Here is a 20,300-nt window from a genome sequence, read left to right as displayed (position 1 = left end):
AGTCAGACCCTGAATTGACTGAGCCGCCCAGGAGCCCCCATTTTCAGAATTATTAACCTGTAGTTTGTAGTTGGCCTTCTGAATCCAATGAATCTCTTAGAAATTGCTTGCTGAAGTTTGCATGTAGGTATATTTCTTGAAGGAGAGGGTCTGTAGCTTTTCTCAAATTTTCAGAGGTGTCCAGGGCCCAACATCAAGTCAGGAGCCCCAGTTCTGTGTTAACGCAAATCCAAAACAGAACCCTGAATGCTTGCTTTGGTAATTACCCCAAAACCTTCTCTTCCGTAAGGTAGTCTATTTCAGATCACTTTTTTTTTTAGTTCAGATGATAGAAGGTTCTGGCACCAGGAGGTGTGTATTTCTGGCACAGCTGGGGATGCCACTGACATATAGGAAGGCTTCTTTTTTTTCTGACAAGTACCTTAAAAGAGGTACATGGAGCAAACAGATATTCAGGGCAGGTGCCTCCCATTATTATGGCTTTGGAGAACACCAGCCCTCTGTCATATCTATGTGTCTCATCAAACCACACTTTAAAAGGCACCAACGTACTATTGGTTGCTATAAGCTAGTAGTTTAGCATTGTTACTTTAAATTGGATCTCTCTACTGACAGCTTAGCTTGTAGGAGTAATGCTTCAAAACTTTAAATCTCATGTTTCCCCAATCCTGCTACATAATTTTAGACTCTTCAAACATATCCTGTTACTGTACTAAATTGATACCTCCTAACGTCTGAATCTACTAAGCCTATTTCACTTGAAATAGACTACATTTTCATTTTGGATGAGCTGTGATTTTTTTTTTTTTTAGACTTTTAGGGTTACCAAACATCTTGCAGCCTATAGAAAATATTATAGCGTAGTAGTTTGAAGTTGATATTTTAAAGTCTGTTTGCAACTTGCTTCTTCTCTCCAGTAACTTCAAACTCAAGACGATGTGGCTATTTTCTCGAGAGTTACATGTCACATCTACTTCTCCAGCCAATTTGTCCGTGTTGGTCAGAATTAGGTCCTGAGTAGCAATTTCCCTGGCAGCTTCCTCTATTTCCTGAGAAACAAAATTGCCCGCTGGGCAAGTCAAGAACTTGTCAGATACTCGGGTTTTCACTCAATGAGAAATTTTATTAGTCTGGACTTTTTAGGTGGCAGAAACAACATTAGGTAAAAGGGGATTGATCATCCCACAGAACTGAGAAACATCTAGAAGCAGCACGATGGGGTTTAGGAGCCCAGAGGGGTGGGCAGGTGGTTCTGCTCCTTGCTTCCTTCAGCGCGTGACCACCCAGTGTCCAGCCCTGCACCGGCTGCCTCGGTGTCAGGGAAGGAGGGCTCCGTGACCCCAGAGGGGCAGTATTACATTCCAAGTTCAGCACAGAAGTCCCAGAGAGACTCTGTGGAGCCTGAGTCGGTCATATGTGCCTACCCAGGTAGGGCGAGGACACCATGCTGGACAGAGCGAGACACCCCAATGTCCCATCTGAAAACAGGGATAGCACTAGGCCCACCTCGCCAGGCTGTGGGATTAAGTGAGCCAACTGCAGGAGGAAGGCTTTGCACTGAGCCAGGCCCTCCCAGGTCCGCCCATCTGAGCTCATGTAAACATCCGGGAATGTAGAAATGGCCACGCCCCGTGACGCATGCGCTCAAAAATGCTGGCTATCGTCAACATTACCGTCCTTCGTAATAACGCTTAGCGTACGGCTTAGCCTCTATGGTCAGGAAACGTTAATTATCGTGGTGGGCCTTGACTTAAATACCACTGTTCTAAGGTATGTAGCGTAAGGCCTGGCATAGGCGCTTTCTCAATGTTAGTTATAATACTAACAATAATAAGGAAGCTTAGTGGGTGACACGTAGTAAGCACTCCTTGCAGTGCAGTTGCCGGCCTCGCGCTCGTGATCAGCAGTTAGAATTTCCCGCGAGCCTCTGCACCTGGGTGCTGCCACACTCCTTCCTTCATCCCGCCTCCTAGCCTGCATGCTAACCAGCTTCCTGGGAGCTGAGCACTTTCTCCCTCCACCTCTTTATTAAGCGTCAAGCCCACTTGATCCTCTCAGCGCGAAGCATATGAGGCTTTTCCATGTCTCCTGAGCTGCCCTCATCCCTGGGCCCAAGCCCAGGCTCCCTGAGGGGTGTGCTGGCAGCCAAGCCCGGCTTCTGTTCACCAACTCCACCCACACAGCCAGCCCTGTGCTTGCGGCAGGTCCCTCACTCCCCCGGGGCCAAGGTTCCCCGGAGTAGAAGAGTAAACTCTACACACCCTGCCCTCAGGTGTCTCCGGTACTCCTTTCCCCTTCCCCACACTGGATCCTGGCAAAGAGGGATTTTTGGTAGGGGAGGGTAGATGATGGTAATTACAACAGCTAACACTTGCATGGTACCCACGCTAACAGACCTTGTGCTATGTGCTCTAGGAACATGAACTCACTAAAGCTCACAACAGACCTCTGAGGCAGATAGTGTTATCATTCCCATTTTATCAGTGGGGAGACTGAGGCACAGAGAAGTAACTGGCTTGCTCTAGATGATGCAGGTAAGCAGTGACGTCTGGCCTTCAGACCCCAGAAGAATATTATGACAAACAAGGCATAGATTGCCCAATACACGGTACAGACTTACCAGGGCCCAAGATTATACTTGGGCTGTTATTGTGAGTCAGATTTGACAGAAAGGCTCACTCGTCTCCCTATTGCAGAGTTTGGGACCCTTCAGTAATAAGTGAAGAGTCAAGTATCCTGTGGTCTACAGAAGCCATCCACCTGCTGGGGGCAGGGAGTGGGGATTTTCAGGTTCGAGGTAAAATTCATGTATCATAAAAGTAACCATTTTCCAGTGTACAGTTCAGTAGCTTTTAGGATATTGACAAGGCTGTACAAGGACCTCCTCTATCTAGTTACAAAATATTTTTACCCCAAAAGGAAACGCATACCCACTGAACACTTCCCATTCCCCCTCCCGCTAGAGCCTGGCAACTACGAATGTGCCATCTGTCTCTATAGTTTACCTATTTGAGCAATTTCATGTAGACGGAATCCTACAATACATAGGCTTTTATGTCTGGCTTCTTTCACTTAGCACAGCATTTTTTCTAGATCCATCCATGTTGTCACACGTATCAGTGTTTCCTTCCTTTTTATGGCTGAATGCTATTCCACTGTGTGGATACAGCATGTCTTTGTGTTCCGGCAGGGATTTTAAAAGAGCCATTCCATATGATGTGTGCTGTGAAATGTGTAAACCTGGTGATTCACAGACCTGTACCCCTGGGGATAAAAATACATTATATATTTATTTTAAAAATTAAAAAATTTAAACAAAAAAAAAAAAAAAAAAAAAAAGTGCCAGTCTGAGTCACAGAGGTTGTCCCGCTGACATACAGGCAGAACTTTGAGAAACCTCATCCTGCAACGGTCAAGAGAAGTCCGGGGAAGAAAGCTGCTGTGAGAGTACATCCTGGCTTGGATCCGGGCTTGAAAATCTAACCGCCTACTGAAATGGAAGAGAAGGGCCAGGAGGCAGACAGCAGGGAGGGTCACTGACCACCTGCCAGGTCGAAAAGCATTCAGATACCGAAAAACAAAAAACGCTGTGCTGGGCAAATAGAACCTTTGGGTGAGCTGGGTTCCTTCACTGCTCTGTTCATAAGCCTGACTGGGTGGTCTGGAAGACTGTGGGACCAGGTCTGGCTTGGGCCTTAAAATCTCCACTAATGCAGGGGAAAAAAAAAAAGAAGAAGTTTGGCAAATTGCATTTCAATGTCCCGCGGAGAGACGGGTGGGTTCCCAAACCTTAAGTAACCCAAAAGAATAACCCAAATGTGGGGTGTGCCATCACCGGTCGGAGAGACAAGGCTGATGTTTCCTGTTCTGGGGATTAAGAAGAGCCTTACCATCGGCCGAGGGACAGCTTTGGAGATTCCGATCTTGGCCTCTGAGTCAGCTCACAAGGAAATAGCTAATCCCTCCACTCCGTAACTTCTACACAAGGTTTGAACCGCAGGACCTGTACTGTCTGGGACAGTGTCCGAGGACAAAGGTATGACTCATGGAACCAGGAGTCTAACCAGCAAAAGGTGTTAACTTCCTACAAGAAGTCAAGACATTCCTCTGTCTTATACAACTGGTTCTTTATCCCATCACATTCCAAAGGAACAGAGTTGGAGTGTCAAGGAGTACTCAGCCCTATGGTTCTCCACTTTGGAATCCTAAATTCCTGGGGAGCTTGTCACAGATTATCAGGCCCCACCCCCAGGAGCTGACTTCAGGGGCCTCCCGGGAGCCCAGGAATCTGCATTTTACCAGGCTTCTGGACAACTGGGCCACAGCTCCCTCTTGGGCAAACCCCAGTCTAGTGAGTATTCTGATAGAAACTCACTCTGGAATTGTAGCTGTCAAATCAGAGTCTAAATTGTACTGTTTGTCTAAATCTTGGAGCCCAGTTTGGAGAACTTAACTGGCCTAAAACAGAATAATATGTTTCTTTTGTTTTATTAATTCACTCCATGAGTATTTAATGAGACTCTGCAGTCCCTGCAGCTGTATCTACAGATAAGACAGATGTGAATCCCGCTCCTGGTAGAACTTACATTCCAGTCTACTTCACTGGATAGGAGCAAATAATTCATTTTTTCTATACAGAGAAATCTGTGAAGATGAAAACAGACTCCCCAAGGGATGGGAGGGAAAGTAAACATCCACTAGGGTAACTACCTCATTATATGTCTCCTCTATAATATCCTTGCTGAGCATGTACCCACCCAATGTGTTCTTACATACTTCTAGGGACAGGGAACTCACACTCAGAATGGACCCATTCAGTCCTCAGACAATGGATTTTCTTTCCCTGAAACTTCTGCCCTTGGTCCTTGTTCTACGTTACAAGACGTGCAGAACAAGTTCATTGCTCTTCCCTCAGAGAGGCATTAAAATACTCAAAACTCTTTTCCACCATTCTGCTAAGTCTTCTCTTCTCCACAAGGAAGACCCTGCCTTATGGCCTAATTTTGGGTCCCCTCACTGTCCTGGTTACCATCATCTTCGGGGTGCCTTTCATCCTGTGTCTCATTTTAAAACACAGAGGTGGGGGCACCTGGGTGGCTCAGTCTGTTAAGCATCTGACTCGGTTTCAGCTTGGGTCATGATCTCATGGTCGTGAGATCGAGCCCCACATCAGGCTCCATGCTAGTGCAGAGTCTGCCTGACACTCTCTCTCTCTCTCTCTCAAATAAATAAATAAAATACTAAAATAATAATAATAATAATAATAAATAAAATAGAGAGGTGGAATCCAACCAGTCATTCATTTATGTCTTTATGAAACACACATGAGCCAGGTGCTGTTTTAAGCCCTGGGGAGAAAGCCCATGGAAGAGAGTAATGGCCTTCTTCACTCAGGATGCTGTCTTTCTGTCTGTGTCACGTCATTGAGCTCAGCCAACCACCACTTCCTAGGGGTCTTCATGAACAGATCACTTTTCTTACTTTAATTTACCTAAGTCTGTTGCTCACAACCAACAAATATCTTCCCTCTTTAGATGCTATCCCGCCAACTCCCAAACTTCTGATTCCTTTCCATCTCTAATATTTCCTTTCTCCCTTTTGATTCTCCCCTTTCACTTCTTCTATAAACCAGCTTTCCTATGAGATGAATACTGAAGTCATTTGTGGCTCAGCTCTATTTCAGAACAGATTATGTGAGCAACGTGGAGAGACCATTGAGTCTAACCTCCTCTCTTAACTCATCATTGCCTCCCCTTAAGGACTTCTGCCCAACCTTTTCCCTTCATATGCCTCTTTCCCTTCATCTCACCACCTTCTGAGACATCCGTATCCCCCTCACCCATTTCCTGCAGTGACCTGTGACATAGGCTTCCTGCCGGAGCCCCAGGGGTAAACAGCTCCTAGTGGATTCCACAGTATCCCGGGACCCGGAAATGCTCTCTTGAATAACTCCCCAAAGCAAGCATCCCCACCCACCACTGGCAGCAGACACACCCTGTGATGACCAGGCTTGGTTGAGCCACAGACCGGGAGTCCCTCTACTGGGCTCCAGGAGCCATTGCACCTTACATTAGCAAGAATTAAACTGCTATTGAATTACTAAGAACCCACAAGAAAAATCAGCAAACGAAACTGAAAGATCCTGATCTATCTCATAAATGACAAACTGGGCCTAGAATGAAAAGCTTGGAGATGAAAACAATCTCCAGCACCATCCAAATCCCACCTCATTGTTATATTCCGATGAAGAAACCGGAATGGAAGAGAGAACGTGTTAGGAGCCAAGCAGAGACAAGAATCCAGGCTGAGAAACAAGATGCCAGGATCCTTACCTCAGGCCTATCCTCTCTTCATTTGGGGGGCTAATTTTTCAACTTCACACCACCCGCCGTCGCTTGGCCAGCATTCCAGTCCTGGGGGTTCAAGGCAACAAACCATAATGGAAAGCGTATCCTAAAAACAAAGTCAGACAAACAAATGCCATCTGGGTGCCCAGGAATCCAGCTATTTGCTGGCCCCCTTCCTTTCTGGGCTGGTGATAAGAGCAATGGCACCAGAGGGATAATATGTTCCTACTTTTCCTTCTAATCCACGACACCTGTTTCTTCTTTGGGGAATGTGTAATATTTGGGGCTTCTTCTCAACATGTGACAAGCCACCTGTTGTTCATGCCTTTCCAAATTGGCCTCTCGAGTTTGGGGCTGGCCAACTGGACAGCCCCCCACACAATAAAATGCAGGCATTTGCAATATACTAAATTTGCAGAGTCTGGGGCCTCTTAGGAATTAGCAGGTCAAGGCCATCCTCCAAAGCCAACTCCGCATCATGGCCCCACCCCCCCACTTCCGGCGATAGCTCTCAGACCCTGTCCGACGTCTTTGAAGACAAAGGAAGGTTGGAGGTCACCATGGTCGGCCGCTTTATTTCACCTCCACTGCCATTCATTCATTCAACGAGTATTCACCGAGCACCTGCTGTGTGTCACTCACTGCCAATCATGCACTCACCCGTTAACCCCGCAAACATGGATGGGGCCTCTGCCGAGAGCCAGATCCCATGCTGCCTGCTGCAGGAGGGCCAGCAATGAATAAAACTCAGCCCTGCCCGGAAGCGCTTCTAATTTAGTTAGGGCCCTAAATGCACAGGCCACTGTGATTTGAGGTCGTGTGTGTTAGGAAAGATACCAGGAACTATGGACCGAAACGAAGAGAGAAGTCAGTCCCAGCTGGCAGGTAAGAAAGTTTGCAAGAAGATGCTGTGTGAGACCTGGACCTTGAGGCATGGGTAGGATTTGGACAGGTAGAAAAAGTGGGAGTGGCTGATCGATGGAGCTGCAAAGAGCCTGGTTCCCCAGGGGGTCCTCCTGCCTGCTGCTTAGGGGAGGTGTGCTGCCAACAAAATAAAGGGAGGTGAGGGGTGGCAAGAGAACTCAAGGGGTGAAAGGTCTGAATCTTTGTTATTTTGTTGGTCCCCTTAGGTTCTGAGGTTTGGCACCCCATCTGCAAACAGGCAGCCCGGGCAGAGAAGAAGTTAAAGGTAAGCAAGCTGGTAGAAATACCAGACCACACTTCCTGCCTCTGGTTGGGGGCACTGTACTTTAGAGGGGGTCTTTCCTTAATACGCACCCTCCCAGATGCATGCCTATATCACTAGATTTCCTTCATGGGAACACCTGCCTCATGGCGCATTTGAGGGGATAAAGACATGGGATGTGAGAGCACTTTGAAAACTGTCAAATTGTGAGGTTTCAGCATTTCTGGGGCCAGGCCTTCAACTTAGCGTTGCTCATCAGGACGGTGGCCTTGTTGAAGCCAGCGTGGAGACATGCTGGGGGTTTTCCCCAGCCTCAGGTCATGTATTAGGAAGAATAGAGTTGACAGTGGGAACTGACAGTTTGTAAAGCATCTTCACAGCCACTGTCTGATTTGCTTCCTTTAACACCGTGGATCAGACGGCGCAAGGCATTGTATGTTCTCTTTGCTGGTATGAAAGTCACAGTCTAACAAGGGTGGTGGTTTGCCCACAGTAACGCAGCAGGCAGAAACACAGCCAGTGTCCCCAGGCACGCGCCGGGCCACCTGCGGTCCTATGTCCCTCTGAATTACTGTGCTCTGACTAGTCCCAGGAAGTCCTGTGAATTCGGGGTTCTTGATCCAAGGACCGTAGGGAGGAGCCCAGCTCCTGAGTCCTTGATGCTGTGGGGCAGAAAGCCGGGTGCATGCTGGGGGACAGGCAATTGATGACATCAGAAGTGCCTCTACCTTTTGCACTTTTTGCACATCAATAGATGTATAATTGATGTATAATTGGGTCTCAGCCGTATGTTTTTTCCCCCTGTTTCTTCCAAATCATCTCCATTTAAGATGTAAAAAGACCAAACTGCCCTTTCCTTCCTCAATTTCCTTCCTACCTTTTTGGTGGCATTTCTCAAATTCCGTTATCTTTCTATAACCCCGATGCTTTTGCTACATCCGTGCACCACCTGTATCATTACAGACTTAATATTCTTCCTGAAATCAACCCACCACTCTTCACTTAAAGGAGCTTATTTTAATGTAAATCTTGATATCGCCAAGTGGAAAACCAGTATTACTTACTCTAAATAGAAGGTAACCATAAAATACCTCCCATGAAAATAAAATGTTTTTTAAAAACAAATCTTAGAAATTCCAGCTGGATGGTGTTGCCTCTACTCTCTTTGTTTAAAAAAAAAGGGGGGGGGAATGAACAACAGTGGAGACAGTTGCTGAAATACATCAGCACTAAGTTAAGACCTCCTCCTTGATGTGAGGGAGATGAATGAAATACAATTTTACATTTTACTCTCCCATTCTGCAACTCGGTATCATCAAATGCTCCCCCTAAATTCATCTTGCCAGAGTCACCACCCGTTCAGGAGGCACAGTTTGGGAGACGCTGCTGTAAAGCCCCAGGTAGAATGCTTTCATTCTAAACTGTGGCCTGAGACATCTGGCAGGCAATGTCGCAGTCCCTCAGAGCAGCCCCTTCATGTTACAGATCTCGAATCTGGGATCTCTGAAATCACATAGTTCATTCACTAGGGACTCTTAGTTCCCCATCTGTTTTTGTTTGTTTGTTTGTTTTTTAATTTTTAATGATTATTCCATAATTTTTTTATGTTATGTTCATCCCCATACAGTACATCATTAGTATTTGATGTAGTGACTACATCATAGCCCCTCCTTCTGCCGAGGGAGCCATTAACACCTCATTGTCTTTGTTCAGGGAAAGATTTTTTTAAGCTTATCACTAAGGCTGATGTCAATTTGCAATGGATACACTGTGAAGAATCAGTACTTTCTGCAAATTACAGGAAGTTGAACGTGCTTGTACATTTCACATAAACAAACTGCTCAGGAATGAGTCCCAACCAATTTTATTCAGTTAAATTAAATACAATATTGGCAGGATAACCCCAAATGAAAAGTTTTATGAATAAATACTTACCTAAAAGATCAATTACAAATATGTTTAAAAAAAATACACAAATCCAAATTCTGTCCAACAGCCTGAAATCCTGCACATTTCCCATTTCATGCACACTCAGACATTGATTACAAAGGCAGAAAATAAAGAGAAAGTACAGAAAGCTGGCAAGTGTATTTAACCGCGTTGTTGCTGTTCCCTAAAGAGCAGCCTTCTTCCTCCCTGCCCGTCCTCCCCTCCCCACTGGCGGGAGGTGAGGCTTCTCACTCCTTCTGTATCATCTCTCCCACAGCATAGGCGGACGTCCGAAACTTCCATCTCACCCCCCGGATCCAGCATTGGGTCACCCAACCGAGTCATCTGCGTACGTATCGCTTCTCAGCCCCCCAGAGGTCTTTGTTATCCACAGGTCTGGTAATCTAAAGAGTTTCTAAGGATAGCCGAAGACAGCTGTCAGGTTTTCATCCAACTAACATCTCGTGTGCACCTGTCATGTGCTAGAGACTCTGTGCTAGGTCCCGAGACACAGCGGGGCACAGGGAGGGCCTTGCCGGCATGGAGCACAGAGCCTAGTAAACACAGTGTTATGGGGGATAAGGTCAGCTTCAGCTGGAGCACAGGAAAGTCAAAGACAGAAGAGCCCTTGGTGAGCTCTAAAACCACCACAGTGGGCCTCCTTCCCCACTGCTTAAGTGAGCTAAGAGTGGGACAAAAATCTGGGGTCAGAGTGGTATGCAGAGTGGGGAGTAGGGGGAGATATGGCTGTGTGATAAGGAGGCAAGCACAAGCAGGCATCTGCACCCCCATCCTCAGAGACACTGAAACAGAGACACTCATCATTGCAGAGACAAGGAAGAAAGGACAAGAGTGGAGGTAAATGATGTCAGAGGTCCTTTGGCTATATCATTCATCCATTTAATCATTCATTCATTCATTCATTCAACAAACGTGTGCTAAGTGTCTCCTCTGGGCTAAGTTCTGGCTTCTGTGCTGGAAAACCGTGGTGAACCGCACCAACCTGATGCCCATCCTCATGACCTTGAATATATAACCCCAAGGAGAAGCAGTCGCAGTTCTGGTATGTGCTAGGAAGGAAAAGTACAGGGTGCTCTAATGATGCTACAGAGGGACAGAAGGACAGGCCATCTAGGGCCACCTGGAAAAAGAGGAAGAAACATTTAAGTTCAGACCTGACAGAGAAAGAGAAGTAACTTAAAGCAGGTGAGGGAGGCAGGGCCAGAGAGGACAGAGACGAGCCAAGGAGATGGGCCATCTGACTGTGGACTGTTCCAGCCTTCCCCAAGCCCCCAAGTTGGAAGGGCCAAGAAGACCAAAGCTGGAGAGAGGGGATGGAGGGAGAGGAATGGTCTAGAGCAGGAAGACGGCTCCTGATTAAAAGTTCTAGATACAGTCCCCAAACCAGCCAGCTCTGGGTGGGCCCTGGCCACCATCGCTCCATTATTATTTTACCCCAAATCCACATCTGGTTTCCTCCTTGATCCCTGGATAATGCTCACTAATGGAGCTGTTTCCTTTCCTTTCTTCCTCTGTTCAAATGAAAATCAGACATAAGAGTTATCACTGACAGCAACTTCCATGTGGTCAATACTGCCTTGCGGCTCCCACAGAAGAAAATCTCTTTGATCACAGGCCGTCCTCATTGAAGATTCCTGTCCAGAACAAGACAGATGATTATCGCTCCCCCGCCCGACCTGGTGCTATGAATGGGGCCAGACACAGCAGGATTAATGAGCTAGATTTCAGGGTCTACACAGTGGAGAAGGTTATTAACAAACTGATCGTGTCTCCAGGAGAGTTACTAGAATATGCAAACTTGGGAGATATAGATAGATGATGACAGATAGATAGATAGATAGATATGGCAGTTCTCTAAGATCAGCTCCATAGAGACGAACAAGGGCAGCCGGGCACACCTGCCACTGGGCCGTCCATCTGGGGCTCGCACACCAAGCTCAGCGACCCGCGCATGCTGGCAGAGGCATGCGTCTCCCCTCTCATACTCTCCTTTCTTGCCTGTTATAACGCCTCACCTTCAGCCGCTCTGGGGAATGACCCCACAGGTCACGGGGGCCATATTTTAAATCAAACCATTCTAAAGGTGGCTTCCCAACTCAGGGAAGAAACCAACCGACCACGTTCGGGGCACACAATAACAGGCAAAGAGAGAGAGTGTGTGTGTGTGTGTGTGTCTGATTTTCATAAATGCTGAGGTTTGGTGTTAAAATAGAATCATCAGTGAATGGGGTGAGGGGCAGGTCTCTCAGACTTTGCCCCACCCCCCACTGATGGCTAGAACCATCTTCAGGAGGTCTGACCTCGACCAGTTCCACGTGTTCTCTTCCTTCCTGCCTGCCTAATTATGTCAGGAGGCCTCTGTCCAGTCATTATGCCTCCAAACCTGAGGCTCATTTATAACCCCATGAACACAGTGGCTATAAGAGGAAATATATAAATATAGTATTTTTGAGGTTTGGACTGAAGCGCCTGAGATGACTATTGATGGGTCAAGACAAGTTTGCAAGATGCTAAGAGCTCTCAAGGTCAAGATCTAACATCCCATGACAAAAGGCAGCAAGGGGACCATCCTAATAAAGTTCCCTTGACCCACACACCCCCTAATTGGCACAGACATGATGTCTAACCCGGGCAGGCTCTGGCAGAAATGAGATAGCACCCTTCTAAGGGTTTTACTGAAGATGGTTTTGTGAGGCGACCACTTACAGAGGTGTAGGTAGGGTTAGGGGACCCACAAGACATCGTGTGGCATCCAGAGTCTACAAAAGCAGGAGCTGTCACCACCCTAGGCCTAAAGAGAATGTCCAGTGAAAGCCGGAGCTGTGAAAGGCAGCCCCGGATGGGAGCTATGCCCACCGTGGCTGCTGACGGCAGGACAGTGTAAGCGGACAGTGTCTCTCTCTACCACTCCCAGTATACAGGTGCCCCCCCCACTGGCCCAGCCCAGCAGAAAGCCAGGGAGCCTCTGAAGCAGTCCATGGGGCCTCAGAGCCCAAATCAGGGAGAGGAGGAATGGATGGTGGATCTAGGAGCAACGGAGAATGAGCATCACAGTGTCCAAACAACAGGGGGCTGGGACAGGGACAGAATGGTGGAAGGACCTTGGAATATGTTTTGAATAGCAATGCTTGTAAGGGCTTTATGAAAGTTACTCTCTCTACAGTAGTTTTGGACTTGAGACTCACCTGAGCCCCCACGCACCGGAAGAATGTTATTTGGATAAATACAGTTTCCTTGGAGTCTCTGTCTAGTGGCCTCTCAGTTTCTCTCACATCAAGATCTTGAAAGTCACAGCAGTGGGGACAGATCCTGGCTGACCACAGCAGAAGCCAGGCACAGCAGGAGCAGCTGGAGGGTGCCGACATGGAAAGGACAGGGCTTCGGGAGCCCTGAGAAGTGGTCTGCCCCATGCAAGGGAAACTGTCTCTTAATCCATGCTATTCTAGAGGACTGGGCTCAGCCAAGGTCAGGTAACAGCTAGAGGCTTGTCTCAGTTCGATATAGGGTCTGCTTTCTGAGGGCAGCCCTCTGCCAGCTGTAGACAGTGTAAAGCCTGTAAAGCCAACAGAGGCAGCTGGAAAGGCAAGTCCTAAGGCTAGACGGGCTGGGCTTGAATTCTGATTTTGCTACTTATTAGTTATGTAACCATGGGCAAGTTCATTGACTTCTCTGTGCCTGTTTCCTTATTCAGAAAAGAAGATGGCATTAGTGCCTGCTAGTGGCACTAGTTGTATGAGCTAAGGGAGTTAATCCCTACCAGGGACTTCAGAGTCTGGCTCATCGTAAGTGCTCACCAAATGTGAGCTCAGGTTTCGCTCTCTATCTTCACCATCACCTTCAAGGAGCTGTGAGTGAGGATTTCCTCCCCTCATGGGTTCGGAAGGCAGTCCCCACCAAGGCTGGGTAGTTCAGACAGATTCAGACCTACTGGCTAAGGGGCACCAAGCCCAGAACCGTCTGAGCTTCACCTGGAAAACAGTAATAACATTGACACGAACCTCACCAGAGCCATCAGGACACTTGGAGGAGATAATTCCTGCCAAGTGCAGGGTCTCACACATAAAATGCACTCAACCAGTGTGAGCCCCCTTGGAAGGGAGGGCCTCTAAGACCTGCCGGGTTCTAATATTCTGTGCCTCTTCCATCCTAATATTCTGTTTTTAGTGGAAACTGGAGAAGCTTGTTTCCCCTGTGCCTGGTTTTTGTTTCCTCTCCTTTCCCTCTTATCTCTCTGCCTCTTTCCTGTACCTCTCCTCCTCCCCAGGCTAAAGTGGATAATGAGATCCTTAATTACAAAGACCTGGCAGCTCTCCCCAAGGTTAAGTCCATCTACGAGGTACAACGCCCCGACCTCATTTCCTACGAGCCTCATTCCAGATACACGTCCGACGAGATGCTGGAGAGATGTGGCTATGGAGAGGTATGGCGTCTCGCCCCTCTCTCCGGGGCAGTTGGAGGAGAGAAAGCCCACACGGTCCCCATCACTCCATCACACACACTTTGGCCTCCACAGTGTCAGCCCCTGCACTCTTTTAAACAGGAAGTTAGAGTCATCATTTAAAAATCGAGTGATTTCATCCAAAAGTCTGGCTTTTCTTAAAAAATCAGAGCAGGTGTCTTTCCATTATTTGGAGTGGGGGGAAGAGCGCCTCCTATAGGCAGGAAATGGGCTCCCCATTTCTCCCTAGTTGCCACCACCCCGAGAACCCCAGCATTGAAGCCACAAACCTGTGACTGCTTATCCCTTGAATTACTGTTTGTCTCCTAGTGGAGTAATTTTATACGTGGCCCACGGCTTTCATCCCTGACAGGCTCAGTGGTCAGTTAGGTTTATAATCCCTGGTGCGTAGGTTCTCTGGCTTTTGCACCTGGCCTTAAGCCCCTATGCTCAAAGCAAGAGATGCTTTTTAAGAACTCAGCAGTTCTGAGTTCTTCTGAGTTGTCAAAAGCCAGCTTTTGAAAGAACTACGTGGTTGCTGGACAAGAGAAAGTGTTCTTTGGAGAAGGCAGGTGACCATTACCCTGAAGGTCCTGGCAGGCTATATCACAGGTGAGTCCTCACCCCATCAGTCTCTGTCCCGAAGCAGAGACTGATGAGAGAGGAGCCCTGGCCTGGGGAGCAGGGACCTGGGTTCTTGTCCCCACTCCACCGCTGTCCCCTTCCTTTCTAAAGGAGTTAGCATTCTCTTGGTTGGAGAGCCCAAGGCTGAGAGTCTCGGGGCTCTGGCCCCTGAAATAGACCAGGGAGGGGGGACCAGCTAGAGACTGATGTCCCTGAAGCCAGAAATGGCACAGTGGGCTCACAGGCCAAAGCCAACTCCCAGATTTGTTTTGTTTCACTAAGTATCTTTTCTTTCAAAAATGTAAATTAGTTGCCAACATTTAAACATGCAGAGATTTCACATAAGAACCTGCATTTCTCACTTGTCTTGGAAACCGAAAGAGTGGGGTTAACATGGGGGGCTGAGCAGCCACTGCCCTCTGCAGACGGGATGCTTCACCTCCAGCCTACCACACCGCCCACTGGCCCAACTCCCACGTGGACAGCAGCAGCCCAGGCCTTGGTTGGCCCAACCTTTGTGTCCCTAGCCCTGCACGTTGCCCTCATGAACCACAGAGTAGTCACGAACTGGTAGACAGGACAGGATCACGAAATGGCTGAGTTTGTGATAGAGAATCCTGGGTCCAAGTGGAGACCCCACCACATTGTACCCAAGAGTCCCCAAGACACCCCGTTCCCTCTCTGGGCCTCGGTTTCCCATTGGTACATGAAGGGTGTGATTTCAGGTCACCCTGCTACGTGTCAGCACTGCTGGTGTTCCAGCACGCTCGGCGCGACTGCTTTCTGGGGAGGAAGGCCCCAAGCAGCTGCTGGCCCATCTCCGCTCGGCTGCCTAACCCCTCTTCCTCTCTCCCTCCTCTCTCTCCTCTGCTCCTTTCATGATGGCCTTCCAACTCTTCGCTCCTTAAGTCGCTGGGAACATTATCTCCCTACTCCCAGGTAACTGGGTTAGTTTGGGGAGGGCTTTTCTATACTTGGGTCCCTTTAGGCAGACCGAGCAGGCCCCCAGTTTCACTGCCCCCACCCAGCACCCCAGGGTGCCCCTGACCAGGGCACAGACGGCAGAATTAGGAGCATAACCTGGAGGAAGTAGCTGTGGCGTAAATGGTAGAGGAAGTGCCTTTTCTACCTAAAGGGAGCCTCCCTGGGGCTCCTGGAATCCTTGACCCACCGGTTCTATTCAAGAGACTCTGAGTGATGGGCGAAGAAGCTTTCCTCGAGCTATGTGTGGGGAAGGGAGGGGGCCTTGGTATTCGGAAGGGCAGCACCATGAATTTTGGATCCTCAGCCCCCCTGAATCCTAAATTCCACATCACTGCCCCACCTGCCTGCTAGACACTTGGGCCACAGGCTTGCTTAATTGCCGGCCTGGCTCATGGCCCACTTCCTCTCCCAGGACATCTACGAGAACCTGGACCTCCGACAGAGAAGGGCCTCCAGCCCAGGATACATCGACTCTCCCACCTACAGCCGGCAGGGCATGTCCCCCACCTTTTCCCGCTCGCCTCACCACTACTACCGCTCCGGTAAGGAAGGGGGAAGCCCCCAAAGGAACAAGAGGAACCAGGGGGACCACGCAGTGGCTGGCTGTTGCCCACTGCAGAGACAGCCCAGGGCTTCCCCCAGGATCTCCATCACAGCTCGGCCCTTTGGAGGCCGGTGACCACCCAGATGACCAGCCAGGCCTAACTGACATGTCCCTGGCTGGGGGAGAGAAGGGGCACCTGGAGTTGAGAAGCAGCAGGAAGGTGGGCGGTAAGCAGCCAGGAGAGGAGAGTGGTGGACAGCCCAGCAGCCCTGGCTGGAAGAAGCCTCCTCTGTCCTTGTCCCTTGGTCTGCCCCATCCAGAGGGCTGGAGGACTGGGCACAGGCCCAGCCTTAGCCCATTTGGTCAGGTCCTCCATAGCCACATGGAGTTCAGGGATGAAGCAGTTGTTTGGGTGGAGGAAAGAATCAACTGAAGGGGGGAGGGGAGCCAAGGGGTCCATAGGCACCTTCCTGAAGCCCAGTGGAGTAGACGCTTATGGCCCACGATCCCTGACTTTTGGGGTGAGGCCAAAAAAGAAGGTCGAGCTTGTATCCGCAGACATGGTGCATGAGAGCACAGCCCCTCCCTGCCATCCCTGCTGTCATCACCTCACTGCTGCCTTAACTGCCACCGCGGTAATGCCTGTTTTCTCTGTGCCTCTGTTCTCTCTGGGGACCACTGCCTGCGCGCTCCAGGGCCCGAGAGTGGCTGGAGCTCTCCATACCATAGCCAGTTAGATGTGAGGTCCTCCACTCCGACCTCTTACCAGGCTCCCAAGCACTTTCACATCCCAGGTAGGCTGTCAGCCCGCAATTCCCGGCATGGGTGCATGCTAAATGGGGTCGCCGGGTGCTGGCACCGGCAGTGAGGAGAAGCCAGTCCCTGGGACCCTCCCTAACCAGTCTCCCACACTAACCCTCCCCTCGGTCCCCACGCCCATGGGCTTTAGTCTACCCACTTGACACAGCCAGCCCTGACCAAGCCCGCCAGGAAGCAGCCAGAGAAGGGCCTCGAATGTCTGAAAGCCTTGATGGGACACAGCAGTAACCATGCTGAAAGTCACGTACTTTTGCATCAAAACTCTTGGGACAAAATCCCCATTCCCCCACTTGGAAGCCTGTGACCTTGGGCCAGTTCCTTAAATTCCCTGAGGCTTTCTGTTCTCTCTGTATAGCCCAGCACTGTTCTGGGTCCTGAGGCTGCCAGTGTGCTCAGACTAGCCCAGATCCCTGCCTTCATGGTGTTTACACATGGGGAGAAAGTTAATAAATGAGTACACAAACAAGTAAAAGGATAATTTCAGGTAAATGATGTGGGCAGTAAACATAACAAAACAAGGCATGTGATAGAGTGATTGGGGTGGGGAGGCTGGGCTAGGCAGGGTAGTCAGGAAGGGCTTCTTGGAGGAAGTGACATTGAGGCGGAAAGATGAGAAGGAGCCAGCCATGTGAAGATCCTGGGAAAACATCCTGGGCAGAGGGCATATCAAGGGCAAAGGCCCTGGAACACTGAGCTGGTAGCAATCCAGCATGGCTGGAAGTGGTGAGCAGGAGGGCTGGTGATAGGAGAGAAGGGAAAGGCAGGAGCTCAGTGACACTGTAGATGGTCTGGACAAGGTCTCACCCTGAGTTCACTAGAGCTGGGTCTGGAACCTGGTCTTCCAACTCTGAGCTCAGAATTTCACTCCCCACTCACTTTTCCCCAGGATCGCATCCTGCTGTTTCATCCGTACCTTTCTCAACTGCCCCAGAAAGGTCCCATCCTGTCTGTTTTTGAGGGAGGGGGCGGCGGATCATGCGGAATGGGCGGCTGCAGCATTCTGGGGACTTCCATGTGGAATGAGGCGTGGCTGCTGGGTGGAAGCAGGGGGCACCTTCGTGCATGGGGTCCTGCTGAGCGCACACCTCCTCGTGCATGCATGCCCACCATTCAAGCCCGAGTCCCTTCCTCAGCACCGTTAGAAGCAATCCATTCCTCTCCCCTCACCTTTCTTAGAACCTCGCGTGTTGAGGTGGGAAGTTGAGTTTTGGAAGAGCGTGTCCACCAAGGAAAGATAGTGGACCCTCGGGAAAGATGGGGACAGCCTCTCTTTCTGAGATCAGCTGACCAACTCCTGTGTCCTTCCTCTTCTCTCTCTCTCTCTCTCTATCTCTCTCTGTTCCTCTCTGTCTCCTCCCCATCGTCAATTCCTTGCCTGCCTGGCAGCTGGAGAAAGTAACATCTACCGGAAACCCCCGATCTACAAACGGCATGGTACGGTCTGGGCAGAGAGGGCGTGGCCAGAGAGGGGGCGGGGCCATTAGCCACCTGTGCGGATGGTCTGACGGGGTCACCAAGCGCTACTCCTGCGAGGCTGCAATTCTGTCTCTCTTGGGGGCTATGCCCCCAATCACTTGAGGTGACACTGGGGAGGCGTTTGGTGTCACTTCAAAGGAGCAAGGAAGGCCTCGTGTCCCCTCAATGTCTCCCCACCTCCTTTCCAACCGCCCTTACCTGCTGTCTGGTGTCCTAAATTCCAGGCGCAGAGCAACACGTGTCAAATGCGCGGACCACTGGGAGCACTCCCAGGCGTGGCTGCTCAAACTTTGATGGTCGTTGGAATCATGTGGGATGCGTACAGGTTCCTGCGCCCCAGCCCAAACCTACAGAATTGCAATTTTGTGTTTGTAACAGTTTCTCCGTGTGATTCCAAAGCCCATCCTGGCTTGGAAACCGCTGCTTTAAGCTATTCTCAGTCACAGTGTCCTGAGAATAAATGAAGGCTTGGGAAGGAGACATGGATAAGAAAGGAGTGGGGCTTCGATAAGGGTGCCTTCATTCTTCCATTCATTCATTCAGTGTTTCGTCAAGAATGGTCTGTAGACCCCCTGTACCTGAGAGGCTTAAAAAGCAGGTGCCCTGGCCCCTCCTCTGCCCTAAACTTTCATATTAGAAATACTGGGAGTGTGAGCTAGGAATCTACACGGGAACTGGCCTCATTCATGATTCCTACCTGCACTCCATATGAGAAGCACCAAGTCAGGCAGCACCAAGACCCCCAGTTCCTTCTTACAAAGGCATTTACTGAGCCTCAGCAGACAAAGCACACCCCTTGCCTCTGGGATGCAGAGAGGCGGGGGCTACCCTGTGTTGCCCTCCCTGCAGGTTACCTGGGCAACCAAGGGGAGCTCACAATGAGAGAGGCACAGGAACACGGGTGGAAACAGTCCAGGACTGGGATCTGAGCTCGCTGAGCTGATTCGGGGGGGAGTTCTACCAACATAAATGATGGCTCTGGCTTAAGACCTGACAATTTAGACAAACGTCCTCGGTTTCAGAGGGGCCCAGGCTGGGCTCCAGGTGAGTCTGTGAGCACGTGCATATCTCTGTGTGGCTGTGGGGTACAAGCCATGCACCCCGAGGGGTACAGAAAGGTACTGACCCTGACAAAGCCAATTTGTCCCGGAGAAGCCCCCCAGGTCTGCTACGCCTCAGGAATGTGTGTGAATTCTCCAGATGGGCTCTGAGGGGCAGCACCGGAGCAGGCTCAGGACAAGTTTGGAGTGGGGGTAGACTGCATGGATCAGTGGGCACATGAAAAGGCTGAATGGCATCCATTGGGGTGGGCAGAACAACCCAAGACCCCGGTCTAAGAGAATCTGCAAGCTCTAGAAGTTTTGGAAGCCAGTGCTGCAGGGGAAGGGTGCAGAGGCAGGAGCTGGCAAAGGGCCAAACCCAGACCCCTCTGCTGCTGTGGCAGTACAGGGTGTGGGACTGTCACTTCTTTCCTGAGAAACGTCAGGGGTCCGCTTGTTTCCCCAGCCCTCTCTCAGCCCTACTCATCCTCTTGCCTGGCTTTGGGCAGGGCTAAAGTCGCTGCCCTGTCAAGATTGTGTCTGCACTAGGCCTGATGGTCCATGTGGTGGAAGCTTGAAGCTGGGTGGCACCGGATCCAGCAGTCCGGTTCAGACACTTACAGATAAGGAAACTGAGGCCGAGAAGGGTGGGATGTGTCCAGTGTTACAGCCAAGTTCAGTGGCAGAGCAGGGGCCAGAACCCAGAACTGCTGATTCCCTGTCCAATGCTCCTTTCTTTGGGACGTATTGTCTCCCTAGGCAAGGTCTGGCATTTCAGTGTGAGGAGAAAGTTGAGAGGCCATGTGGCTCTCCTTGGCAGTTCCCACCCTAGGTACTGCTCAAATCCCAGACGAGGCAGGCTTTTAGAGGTTGAGGAAGGTAAGGGCCCAGG

At 49.9% G+C, this 20,300-nt stretch overlaps 1 protein-coding gene across 7 annotated transcripts in view; it reads left to right on the top strand.

The window, feature by feature from the left end:
* ABLIM3 (actin binding LIM protein family member 3) overlaps positions 1 to 20,300 on the top strand; it is a 109,361-nt gene that overhangs the window by 75,170 nt on the left and 13,891 nt on the right. For 2 of the 7 annotated variants that reach the window (XM_032337373.1, XM_032337372.1), the window contains exons 9-15: positions 7,478 to 7,536; positions 9,740 to 9,811; positions 13,748 to 13,903; positions 15,455 to 15,484; positions 15,942 to 16,071; positions 16,769 to 16,867; positions 18,279 to 18,326. In XM_032337373.1, coding sequence (XP_032193264.1) covers positions 7,478 to 7,536; positions 9,740 to 9,811; positions 13,748 to 13,903; positions 15,455 to 15,484; positions 15,942 to 16,071; positions 16,769 to 16,867; positions 18,279 to 18,326 — 594 coding nt within the window. The remainder of the gene's footprint in view (positions 1 to 7,477; positions 7,537 to 9,739; positions 9,812 to 13,747; positions 13,904 to 15,454; positions 15,485 to 15,941; positions 16,072 to 16,768; positions 16,868 to 18,278; positions 18,327 to 20,300) is intronic. The other 5 variants (XM_032337374.1, XM_032337376.1, XM_032337375.1 and 2 more) reach the window with 5 other exon arrangements.

Source organism: Mustela erminea, chromosome 3 (genome assembly GCF_009829155.1).
Source record: "Mustela erminea isolate mMusErm1 chromosome 3, mMusErm1.Pri, whole genome shotgun sequence".
NCBI classification, from domain to species: domain Eukaryota; kingdom Metazoa; phylum Chordata; class Mammalia; order Carnivora; family Mustelidae; genus Mustela; species Mustela erminea.
This window is presented reverse-complemented; position numbering and strand designations above follow the sequence as displayed.